The 13,447-nt window shown below is 41.9% G+C and overlaps 1 protein-coding gene across 7 annotated transcripts in view; it reads left to right on the top strand.

The window, feature by feature from the left end:
• The window catches only part of trim2a (tripartite motif containing 2a), a 64,333-nt gene that overhangs the window by 45,923 nt on the left and 4,963 nt on the right, over positions 1–13,447 (top strand). For 6 of the 7 annotated variants that reach the window (XM_029750130.1, XM_029750133.1, XM_029750127.1 and 3 more), the window contains exons 6-10: positions 1,560–2,283; positions 3,617–3,720; positions 6,594–6,761; positions 7,328–7,508; positions 12,690–12,760. In XM_029750130.1, coding sequence (XP_029605990.1) covers positions 1,560–2,283; positions 3,617–3,720; positions 6,594–6,761; positions 7,328–7,508; positions 12,690–12,760 — 1,248 coding nt within the window. The remainder of the gene's footprint in view (positions 1–1,559; positions 2,284–3,616; positions 3,721–6,593; positions 6,762–7,327; positions 7,509–12,689; positions 12,761–13,447) is intronic. The other variant, XM_029750134.1, reaches the window with a different exon arrangement.

Below are 13,447 nucleotides of genomic sequence, written 5' to 3'. Positions count from 1 at the left end.
AAATCTCTATCCTAAAATATTAAATGAAACCTGTATTAATAAAGGATAAATAACATAGCAATATAAATAAAGTCCTCTGTTCGATCTACTATCCCACACAACAGCAGAGGCTCTCTTTACACTGTTTCTACTTTGCATGCCAGTGGCTCAGCTGTGGATCAGGCTGTTCTCTGAGAAATGATTAAATAAAACATGGTTTGGGGAGGGCTGGAGGAGAGGAGAGACTGACTGCCAGGCCAGAGAAGCTGATGCCCCACCCAGCCCAGAGAACCAATCAACCAGGCTGGCCTAGCGCCCAACGCCCTCCCCTTGGGGAGCAGAGCACCATCACATGGGAATGATTCACCAGTAGGACCGGCTGGCTAGAGCAGACAGAGTGCTGCACAAAGGAAAGGAGGACTTTTATCTGTCTGCCCTTTCCTATAGGGTGTGGACTGTGGATACTTTCTACTTTTCTATATCTAGGCTTTGGGGTTGTTGTTGTGTTTATCTAGTTGGTAATTTAGACTTTGAAAGTGCTGTATCATTCTAGCTAGCAAGCTAGCTGAGCTGTTCATGTTTAAAGAGAGGGTGAGTCTTGAAAGCAGAGAAGGGTTGATAAAGTGGGTAGGTACAGTGGTGTAGGTTTCCACAGTGCACTGCGCTAAGTGAGTGTGCACTGTATCTCCCTGCCCTTGGGATGTCATCTTTCTCTGTCTAGAATATCTTTGTGTTAGTCTTGCAGAGTGTGAGTCTTATACAGTATGAAGCAAGGTTTGATATAGATAGTGGTGGAGAAAGTAGTTTTGACTGGAGACTTTGAGAGCTCAATGGCTTCTCGTGTTGTCGAAGAGGATGAGTGTGATAGCCAGATGCAGGTGAGTGTGTGTGTGTGAGAGAGACAGTGAGACTGTGTGTGTGTGTGTGTGTGTGTGTGTGTGTGTGCATGTGTGCGATGCGCTGTGTTTTAACCCAGCCCTGTAGCATTTTTGCGCTGTGGTGTTATGTTAACAAGTGATAACTTTGATAGTTAGTCGACCCTCTACCATATGCCTATACCAGTGGATGTGTCAAAAGTCCACTTAGCTTAGTCTGCAATTCTATGTTTATTCTTGGTAATGGAAAATGTAGCTTTATTCTCAATACAGCAAATTAACTGGTATTCATGTGGCATATGGACAGCTGTCTAAAAGCAGATGTGTGTTTTCATTTGTTGTGTGTGTATGTTTCCAGTTCCCTGCTTGCAGTGTATATTTGCATGTGTCTGTGTGCACACATTTGTTAGGTAAATGTGTTTGTTGATCATACGTTTGACAATGTTTGTGTATTTACATTGACAGATTGTATATATGTGTGTGTGTGTGTGCATATGTGCACATGCGTCCGTGTGTGTACATTGACAGGTTGTATACAGTGTTTGCACGTGTGTGTGTGTGTTGTCAGCCCCTCACACTGACAGATGTTTGCATGCCCACATGTGCATCTTCATTCACACCCACCTGACACCCTTCTACGCCCTCACCCTCTCTACTATCCTGCCCCCTCACTCTTTTCCCCTCTCTACATTTTGTTTCTCCCAGGTGCTCCAAGCCCAGCTGGACACGTTATTCCAGGGCCAGGATGGCATCAACAGCAGCTGCAATTTCACCGAGCAGGCCCTGAGTCACGGCACCGAGGCCGAGGTCCTGCTCGTCAAGAAGCAGATGAGCGAGCGACTCAGCGAGTTGGCCAGCCAAGAGCTCCCCCTCCAGCCCGGGGAGAACGACCAGCTGGACTTCCTGGTGGAGACGGAGGGCCTCAAGAAGTCCATCCATAATCTGGGTACTATAGTTACAACGAATGCTGTGGCATCCGAGACGGTGGCCACGGGCGAGGGCCTGAGGCAGTGCGTAGCGGGCCTTCCCACCTCAGTCACCATCACGACCAAGGACAAGGACGGTGAGCTGTGTAAGATGGGGAAAGCCAACATCACGGCGGAGATCGCCACGCCGGACGGAAGCGTGGGCGATGGCGAGATACTGGACAACAAGAACGGGACGTACGAGTATCTGTACACGGCGCCGAAAGAGGGTAGTTTGACGCTGTCGCTGCGTCTGTACGACCAGCATATTAAGGGGAGTCCCTTTAAGATTAAAGCGACAAAGTCGGCTGATGTGTCGCCCAGTACGGAGAGCGCCAAGAAGAGGTTGAAGTCGCCGGGGAGTAGCCACGTCAAGCAGAAGGCCATCAAGAGGCCAGCCAGTATGTACAGCACGGGGAAGAGGAAAGAGAACCCCATCGAAGATGACCTAATTTTCAGGATCGGTAATGGTTGCCTTATCATTGGTGTTTTAACAAGATTTAAAGGGAAGGTTCAACTAACACATTTAAAGGGACTGTTCACCTAATACATATGTTGTAGTGTTGTATGGTATAGGGTATACCGAAACTTCTGTACTTTTTCGATACTAGAACATGAAAATCGGTTCGGTACTTGAATTTTGGTTACTTTCAGTACTTCTGTAAAAATGTGTTTCACGGATCAACTCAATCGCTTATATTGTGAGGCGCACACCGTGCCTGCTCCACTTACTCATTGATAGCCTGCACTGGGAGTCTGGACTGCATCATGTTAACTTCTGTGCAGAGTGGGGAACTAACACACTTGAATAATGCGCAAACGACATTCGCAAAACAATGTCCATACAGGCTAGATCACTTTACAATGCAAGGAGTCTCGGTAGCGTCAAGCTTTGTAGGCTAACTTTCCTTGCTAGTTTACAGCGGAAGCAAATATCAATTTACTACCATAGTACTTTATTTGTGATTTAATATGGAGACTGTAACGCAAAATGTACTGATTTGAAAGCTGATTGTCACCAAAAACTTTATTCATTCACTTCATTCACTTAATTGGTCTCCTGTTGAATATGCATTCACCTGTATTGTGAACAGGCCTAGGGGACATTTACATTTGAGTAATTTAGCAGATGGTCTTATCCAGAGCGACTTACAGTAGTGAGTGCATACATTTTCATACTGGTCCCACGTGGGACATCGAACCCACAACCCTGGCGTTGCAAGCGCCATACTCTACCAACTGAGCCACACGGGACCAAATTTAGCCAGTTTATCAATAGAGATTTACCATTCAAATACATTATTACCATTTATGTTATGTAGTTTGATTGGTAAAAACAAAGTCAATTTGATTTTATGATTGTATAATTGATTTAACATTTTGATGTAAAAAAGTCCAAAGATGCCAAACAATTGAACAGAGCAGTAGCTGAGTTTTTCTGTCTGGATCAAGTGCCATTCTGTGACTTTGGTGAAAATACCTTTTTTGCTGTGGTATCATTTTGGTGTCAAGTATTGTGATGGTATCGAGTATCATGATACTAAACCTGGTATTGGTATCAAAGTCAAAATTCTAGTACCATGACAACACTAATATGTTATGAATTACTAGTCAAAGTTTTTGTGTGGAATTGGAAAAAGTTACTCAGAGAACTGACCAATGTAAGAATAATACAGTTCACTTTATCAAAAAAATCATATGTCAAAATGTTTTCACTTTGGAAACTCTTAATCTACACTCACATGATGAATACGAATTACAGGGGAATTTAACGCTTGTTTATTTCATGCTTTCCAGGTACAAAAGGAAGAAACAAAGGGGAATTCACCAATCTACAGGGTGTGGCTGCCTCCTCAGTAGGCAAGGTGTTGATAGCAGACAGCAATAACCAGTGTGTTCAGGTAAGGGAACTGTCTGGAGAATGTCATCTCTAGCTCTATTTCATAGATCATTAATTAAACCTGTTGAGCTAATGCTCAGGCATTGCTGTTAGAGCTAACAGAGGTCTCAAGGCCTCAAGGCACGGTTATCCGTCACACAAATGTAGTTCGTTCAGCTACCTCACTAAAAATATTTGGCTTCAAAAGAGAACTAGCAGTCATATAATGGATTGCAATAATAGATTGCGTTTACATAACCACTTTGAGAACTAGTGAAAAGTGTTAACACTGTACAGTAGGATGTCTTATATTCTGATGATACCAGTTGTTCAAGGTAGGATCAACAAGCACATTATGCTTCTTCTCTTCGCCTGAGGGAGATATCTGAGGGAATTGTGGGATGACTCATCATCGCTATTGAACATAATTAGCTTGGTGAGACCTGCACTTTGTCATCTCCATGGAGACCAACCATCAGCTGTCCGTCCTCCCTTTAATGCATTTGATTTGAAAAAGGCTGAGAATATGTTCCATCAAATGAACATACAAGCACTTGTGTTTTGTGAGTTTTTTGTTGTTGTAGATTTGCGTTGTTGATCTGTGGATTTACATGGCTTGAATACCAGAAGAATAATGGAAATTAACAACATTTGTTTTAATTGATTTATTTACCACAGCACACATTCATTTTTGAGTGAGCATATAATTTGTTTCATGTAGGTTAGGCATGATAAAATAAGTTTCTACTGTAGTTACTAGACTCTTTCATTCAAATATTTTATCCCATTTACAGAACCAGTCAAAAGTTGGGACACCTTCAAGGGTTTTTCTTTATTTTTACATTGTAGAATAATAGTGAAGACATCAAAATTATTAAATAACACACATGGAATCATGTAGTAAGCAAAAAGTGTTTAACAAATCAAAATATATTATATATTTTTACATTCTTCAAAGTAGCCACCATTTTCCTTGATGAAAATTGTGCACACCAGCTTCATGTGGAATGCTTTTCCAACAGTCTTGGAGTTCCCACATATGCTGAGCACTTGTTGGCTGCTATTCCTATACTCTGCGGTCCAACTCATCCCAAACCATCTCAATTTGGTTGAGGTCGGGGGATTGTGGAGGCCAGGTCATCTGCTGCAGCACTCCATCACTCTCTTTCTTGGTCAAATAGCCCTTTCACAGCCTGGAGGTGTGTTGGGTCATTGTCCTGTTGAAAAACAAATGATACTTCCACTATGCGCAAATCAGATGGGATGGCGTATCGCTGCAGAATGCTGTGGTAGCCATGCTGGTTAAGTGTGTCTTGAATTCTAAATAGATCACAGACAGTCTCACCAGCAAAGCACCATCACACCACCTCCTCCATGCCTCACGGTGGGAACCACACATGCGGAGGTCATAAATTCACCTACTCTGTGTATCACAAAGACACGCGGTTGGAATCAAAAACTCAAATTTGGAGTCACCATACCAAAGGACAGATTTACACCGGTCTAATGTCCATGGCTCGTGTTTCTTGGCCAAAGCCTCTTCTTCCTTTTGGTGTCCTTTGGTAGGGGTTTCTTTGCAGCATTTTGACAATGAAGGCCTGATTCACACAGTCTCCTCTGAATAGTTGATGTTGAGATGTGTCTGTTACTTGAACTCTGAAGAATTTATTTGGGCTGCAATTTCTGAGTCTGGTAACTATAATGCACTTATCCTCTGCAGCAGAGGTAACTCTGGGTCTTCCTTTCCTGGGGCGGTCCTCATGAGAGCCAGTTTTATCATAGCGCTTGATGGTTTTTGCGACTGCCCTTGAAGAAACTTTCAAAGTTCTTGAAATTTTCCGCATTGACTGACCTTCATGTATTAGAGTAATGACGGACTTTCGTTTCTCTTTGCTTATTTGAGCTTGCCATAATATGGACTTGGTCTTAGAAAAATAGGGCTATCTTCTGCATATCTTGTCACTACACAACTGATTGGCTCAAACACATTAAGAAGGAAAGAACAAGGCACACCTGCTAATTGAAAGGCATTCCAGGTGACTACCTCATGAAACTGGTTGAGAGAATGCCAATAGTGTGCAAAGCTGTCATTAAGGCAAAGGGTGGCTACTTTGAAGAATGTCAAATATTAAATATATTTTGATTTGTTTAACAGTCTTTTGGTTACTACATGATTCAATATGTGTTATTTCATAGTTTTGATGTCTTCACTATTATTCTAATGTAGAAAATAGTAAAAATAAAGTAGGTGTGTCCAAACTTTTCACTGGTACTGTACATAACAGTGGTAGTTAGCATCTAGCTCAGGGCTGTTCAATTCCGGACCTGGAGGGCCAAAACATTTGTTTTTGTTTCTACCTGGTAGTTAATTGCACTCACCTGCTGTCCAAGGTCTGAGTTAGTCCATGAATGGAGGAGAGGATGAAAAACAGAAGTGTTTTGCTCGTACAGAAACGGAATTGAACAGCCCTGCGTTTAGCTCATCTCTCTGAAGTCGTTCTGCCTTGACTTAATCACAGTGGTATCTTTTGACTGTGAGTTCTCACCAGAGCTCTTTGAGGTGTGTCTGAAGAGATTGTCTGAAGAATATTCTTCTGATATAGACTGGATGAAAAAACAAGACTCGGTTAGGAGCTCTGACTGCTCAAATGTTTTGTATTGATTTGCTGTATATCATGGTGCTTTTGCAAATTTGAAAATATGGCTAACATACCAACTCTAACAATTCCAGTTCAATAATTGAAAAGTGTCATTTATTTATCATATCAAAGAGGATTTTCAAATGATTTCCTTAAAGGACTGAACAAAAAAGAGCCCTCACTATCCATTGATTTAAGTTGTATATTTCAAAGCATTTTGACAATCAGATGATTCAGGCCCGTGTTTCTTTTGCAGATCTTCTCTAACGACGGTCTGTTCAAGAGTCGCTTTGGGGTGCGTGGACGGTCTCCAGGGCAACTGCAGCGGCCCACAGGAGTGGCGGTCCACCCCAACGGTGACATCATCATAGCCGACTACGACAACAAGTGGGTTAGCATCTTCTCCAGCGACGGGAAGTTCAAAGTGAGTTCAAAATGTATACATTTATCCTGGAATCCACACTAGATATCGCTCTGTTCCACTTTACTGATTGACTCTAGATCTGGAACCCTCAGTCTGGATTCGGACCTGAATTCATTGAAATCGTTTGTGCTGCTTTCTAACCACCCCAATTGTCGGCCCGATTGCCTCTCAGTTGGAGCAGGTCCAGACTTAATCATTGAAGTGAAAATATATTGAAATTGAGGGCTATTCAGTTTGGATTCCGGTCTGTTCCATCATGTCATCAAATAGCTGCTGTCAGAATTGCTTTATCCTAAGTGATGCTTTGCATGGCTGATGCTTACTAATAATGGATAACTCAATGTGGGTATGCTTTCTGACTTGATTAGTCTTTTTTCCTACCCAGCAGCACCTGAAAAATAGGTTCCCATGCCACTATGAGACTTTGACTTTAGTCTGAATTGAAAATGTTAACCTGAAATATTAACTTGCGATAACCTGTTTGCTATTTCTTTATATAAAATACCCAACAGAAATACTGGGGTATTATCCACTGTCCTTCCTGACTGTTTCTATATCTCCCCCAGAATAAGATTGGCTCGGGCAAGCTGATGGGCCCCAAAGGTGTGTCGGTGGACAGGAATGGCCACGTCATCATCGTGGACAACAAGGCGTGTTGCGTCTTCATCTTCCAGCCCAATGGCAAGCTGGTCACCAAGTTTGGTAACCGCGGAAACGGCGACCGGCAGTTTGCAGGTACACTCAATGGTAATGGTGTTGCACTCCCCTCTCCACTCCCTGTCTTTTGCTCCCACCACCTGCATGCAGAATGAGGACTCCCCCAGGCAAGTGACCTTTAGGATGTGACCTTTTGAGCTATAACATTTTATTTGATCAAGGGGGACTTCCCGCATGCTCTTCCTAATATCTCGAAGCCCATTTATTTAGTCAGTCTTGTGTATGTGTGTGTGTTTCCATTCAATTCAATGTTTTAATTTTCAATTAACCCAAACTTATCTTAAAGGGGCAATCAGCAGTTGCAACATCCATTTTTGTACTTATAAATGAATGATATGTACCCATTGATTCTTAAAGAATATATATTGTGCCTCATCAGCTTACTTCAACTGACATACCCCATCAGAACCCAAAATATAGCTTGTTTTACTACAATGTTTGTAAACAAAGTAAATGTAAACAAACACTGTACAGCCTCAAAACATGATTGGAACTATAATTTTGTATTCATGGATATCCTTGCATCCATAGCTCTGTCTTTGAATTTGAGAGCGGTTACATTTCTACTGCCCCATCCCCCCTCTTTTTACAGAAACAGGGGTGGGGAGTACGCTTTGTAATTGTTTCAACTTCTGATTGCTGCTTTAAAGGTATGGGTTAATCTTACCTAAACGTGACAGCGTCCATCATGTATTCATTTTGAAAATAAATGATTTATTGACGTTGCTTTGTTTTTTTTCTTCTTCTGGAGTAATAGGCCTATATAATCACTTGGTATTCTTAATTCACATTACTAAAGTTTACATTTCTAAATATTGTCCACATGAAATCCAATAATTTGATTTACCTGAATGGCAGCCATGAAGTACCCAGCTGGAGCAGCAGGCTGGTAGGAGATGATCACCGGGTTAGGGTTGGTCCTCTCCTTGTTTTGGTTCGTGAGGAACTCGACACCTTGTGCTGGGGCCACATATAGTGACTTGGTGGCCATAAAGGACCTTTGCCTTGCTAGCTCACATGACCACCCTCCTAAAGCGTCTTACCAGTCCGTGCCCAAGTGGGGACACTTCAGGTTGAGGAGTAAGTTTCACACAGCCCTATGTGCTACATTCACCCCTCAAACTTACTCAACAGCGACCCCAGCGCAACTGTAGATTCTAGTCACTAGGCACCACTGTAAAGGATATTACACTGCTTGCTTAGCGAGTACCACTTCCTCCTGATTCGGCCCACACAGAGGCTCGAACCCAGGACCTCTGCCTTGCTAGCACACGTGGCAGCCCTCCTGAAGCATCTTAGCAGTCTGTGCCATGTGAAAAGCTAGCTATTCCATGGCGCAAGTGGGGACACTTTAGGCTGAGGAGTAAGCGCTACACTGTGCTACACTAGCAGCATTCTGTATTATTTTTTATGGCTCTTTCAGAAGTCTCCTTGGACGAAGGCATAGCCTTTAGACTGCCCATTCTCGTCACAAACCAGCTTGCTGGAGACAATGTCTCCGAAGGCTGATGGTCTTGTCCAGGTTCTTAACAAAAGTATTTCCTACCCTGCTCTTTCTCAAGGATGGGTCACGCTGAGACCACACGATCCGCATAAGTTTTACATGAATGCTTTCAAAGTTGCTCGTGTCCAGGGCACGCTCAGTATCAGCTGGGCTAAGAAAGTTGACATAAGTGCTTCTCAGTGAACGACGGGTGATTTGGTCCCTCACAACCCGGATAGAATGTACATCCCTGAGAGGCCTAAACTTGTAATATAAAACCGCGTCAGTCACCTCAGGATGAAGATCACCAATGGAAAGAGGAGGCCCTGGGGTTTCTGGGCCCATTGGGAGCCATGTATAACGAAGCATACATTCTTGTGTTGTCCACGTTGGTTTGCTGGCAAATGCTGCTGATGTAAAGTTGAGTGGAAAAAAAGATATTGAAAAGTTTGTTTTGGCTGTTGATGGTTGCTCAAGATAACATTGACCGGAAAATGAAAGAATCTCAGGTTTTGGAACCCCCGGAACCCCCTCGTTTGTTATGTCATAACACAAGTCATGTTTGATACTTCAAGTCAATATTCTCGTCATAAGGAATTCCCCTCGACTGGGGAAAAGTCTTTCCAATTGACCCCCATTGTAAAAGAGGCAACTTTGTAGATTTCTTTTGTTATACTGAAATAACAAAACATGCCAATAAGCGGCGATGTTGTTCAATGTACCCGTAATACGCAGGAGTCTAAGGCACTGCATCACAGTGCTAGAGGCGTCACTACAGACCTGAGTTCGATCCCAGGCTGTGTCACAGCTGGTCGCGACTGGGAGACCCATGAGGCGGCGCACAATTGGCCCAGCGTTGTCTGGGTTAGGGGAGGGTTTGGCCGGCCGGGATGTCCTTGTCCCATCGTGCTCTAGCGACTCCTTGTGGCGGGCTGGGCGCATGCATTCTGACTTCGGTCGCCAGTTGTATGGTGTTTCTGACACATTGGTGTTTTCCGGGTTAAGCGAGCAGTGTGTCAAGAAGCAATGCGGTTTGGCAGGGTCTCGTTTTAGAGGACGCATGGCCCTTGACCTTCGCCTGTCCTGAGTCCGTATGGGAGTTGCAGCGATGGGACAAGACTGTAACTACTGTAACTACCAATTTGGATATCACGAAATTGGGGAGAAAAAAAGGGTAAAAAAATCCCAACCTAAGGTTTGCAATGCTTCCACATAGGGAAATGGAGTCTGCGAGAAGAGCCCTGTGGCTTCAGGGTATTTGGCATGGGCAAGTGGGAAATGTGGGGACCTGGTGTCCAAGTAGACTATACGTAGTTGGGTGTGGAAAACATTTAATCACAGGTATGACTTATTTAGTATAGTCCGTTTGATACTCCACTCTCTACTTCTAGCTGTATAGTTCGTTTGTTGTTGTTCTTGGCTAGCTTAATATTCTGGTCGGTAGCTAGCTAGCACTCACGTGGCTGCTAGCACCATCATGAGGGAAGCCCTACAATATTACGCTTTTCTAAGTAGACAGAATGCTCAGGAGCAGGCAGTGTTGAAAAGTAATCTTTAGACACGTCGTACTTTTCTTACATGTAGTTTTGTAATTGACTAAAACAAGCAGACAACAAGAAAATAGCATTTGAAAAAGGTCAAGTTTTTGCTATGAGCCAATGGGGTAACCTAGGTAACCACAGGTTGTTTTCCCCACATGCGACTGTGACATTCTAATACCGACTGGGACTATCAAATATAATCTATCCAGTACTTTCTTTATTGCATCATAGTCAGTTAGAGTTCATGATTTACATTGTAAATAAGCTAATGAATAAAATGTGAAAACTGTAAAAAACAAACAAACAAAAAAACACAATAGGCCTAAGCGTACACATAATCAGCAAATGACCTGTCAAAAACAACCATTTGTACAGCAGGAGTCTCCAGTAGGGGAGAGTGGGGTAAGTTGAGCCATTTTTTTAAATATTCATCATCACTCCGTCAAGGGAAATATAGTTTTCTTTCTAACAAAAATATCTACATATATTTCAGGATGTTGTGTATCCCTGGAAATAATCAGAATTAATGTAAACATTACAGTTTTTTTTTTTTAAGAAAGAAAGTGGTCTCTTGGCACAACTTGTTGTGCTGCGGGACAGGGTAAGTTAAGCCGCCTACAAATGTTGTGTACTGAAAGAAATATGAGACCGACCGCCTTGATTCAGTCTCATGTAGCAAAATTTGAAATTGTGTTTTTTACATTGGATAAAAGCAGAGAGACAGAGCTACAAAATGGTATATCATACACTGCATTTGAGGAACAATGGGAAAGTAATTCTGCTTTAAAAGTTGATAAATGTGTAACCTCACTTTTGAGAAAATGGCCTTTTGGTACCAACTGGAGAGCTCTTCTTTGTTTTCACCCATTCACCCATCTCTTTAAGGGTTGATTTGAGCGTTCTGTACTAACAGCAGCAGTCAATCACCCAAGCTAACTGGCTAACTTGCTTGCTACTTCCAGACAAAAATGAGAGAACAGCTCCCTGAATATTACTCGCCCTAGCAGAGCTGGTTAGGCTAAGAAAAGCTGCGTTAGACAGGACACATACTAACCAGCTCAAATAGACAGAAGCGTGCTCTATGGCCCACTCATTATCTCAGCCAATCATAGCTAGCTGGAAGGTTGCTTACTTTTTCTGTGGCTAAACCAACTAGGCTCGTAATATACATTCTTTATTCAGATGGCATACAAGTTTGTTATTAAGGCACATGAAAGTTCACAAAAAAGGATTACATTCAAATGGCTCTCCTGTGAAGTAGTGACCCGCGACATGCGCCTAGTTTCCTGAAACTGGTCACATATTACAATTACCTTTTTAAAACCATGTCTCTTTATTTCCCAAACACAAAATTCAACACAATTACGATAGCTTTTTTGTCAAAAAATACATGAAATAAAAAATGGGACCTTACCACTTTTTCCGTATGGTTTCTTCCTTCACAGACTCCATGAAATGTTGAATCTTCTTAAATATTTGGTCAAATTATTAATTTTGTGTATGGTTTCCTAGAAACAAGGGTGGCTCAACTTACCACACTCTTCCCTATAGCTTTCCATTTCAGTTAAATACATTTCTTTCATTTAAAAATGTGTTAATGATTACATAGTTTATTATGATATTTGGTTAAAGTTTAACAGAATAAAATACATACAGTGGAATCAGTCTCTACATATGTTTTGGCATGTCTTTCATAAACATATCATATCAAATGATACATTGTTTTAAATCAAGACATGTTCAACTTTGTCAGCGGTGTGTTTAGTAGTTGTATTACATTTACATGTAGGCCGTGGTACATGGCAGCTGAAGTATTACACAGCACATAAAATGTATTAAACAAGGAAACAAAAACAGTAAGTCAGGATAGGAGCTGAAGCAGTTTGTCTTGGTAGTATCAAACAATGGCTTGAGCGGTGGGTGGCCGTTTAGCAGCGCACCTCGACGTCCCTGACGTCCGCAGCCGTACGTAGCGTAGCCGCTTGACTTTTGTAGCCATTCTTCCATACAAACAACTTGGGTGATGCCCCGGCAGCTCATCACTACTCATCGGTAGTCCAGAGTAGGCTATTACAATCCTCAAGCCTCTGCCATCACTGCAAGCCATCTCCACTTTCCTCTGTTTGGTTGTTTACGTAGCCATAGTACATGCATTTAACCCTGCTCCTATCTCTCTGTTTGATCCAGGTCCTCACTTTGCAGCAGTCAACCATAACAATGAGATAATTGTTACGGACTTCCATAATCATTCTGTGAAGGTAAGACCATCTCACCAATTACACATTATTTGTATCCCAATTACACATTATTTGTACCCCCATCCATAAAAAGGATGTGCACCTTTCTGAAAAAGGGATATAATAATACATTATTTATTCAGCTTCTATAGCGCTTTTCATTACAAAAATGATCTTAAAGCACTTGAACAAGCTGTAAAATAGTGTGTATACTTATTACTATGAGATTATTAACAGAGCACCAGTCCAGTATTGGACAAAAATTGTATTCTAAGAAGACTTATGAGGCTTATCGAGTTATTTTAGCAATTACTCTATAAGACTAACATTTTAACAATAGTAATTATTGGCTTATCTGAAGGTATGAATTCTTTTGAGAATCAACTGGAGTTCTTTAACAGAATAACAAGACAAACACAATTTCTTTGAACAATCAATATTTAATAACACTAATCAAAATATTTACAAACATAATGAGAATCATCATGAAAAGGTAGGAAATAGATTGGAAGACCTCGAGATCCTGAACATTAAATGATGTTATACTCGGGTCTGTGATCAAAGTCTGTTGTGGCTTCTTGATGGTTCAGGCCGCATAGAGGAGAACAAAGGAAGAAGATGGCTGTGTGTCCTTTCCCTGTTGATTTGGGGTTCCTCAATCAGGTTGCTCCTTTGGTCCTGAGTTGGTGTCCTTATGCTTGTTGCTCT

The sequence above is a fragment of the Salmo trutta genome, chromosome 4 (genome assembly GCF_901001165.1).
Source record: "Salmo trutta chromosome 4, fSalTru1.1, whole genome shotgun sequence".
NCBI classification, from domain to species: domain Eukaryota; kingdom Metazoa; phylum Chordata; class Actinopteri; order Salmoniformes; family Salmonidae; genus Salmo; species Salmo trutta.
The sequence above is the reverse complement of the archived record's forward strand: the minus strand, read 5'-3'. Positions and strand labels throughout refer to the sequence as shown.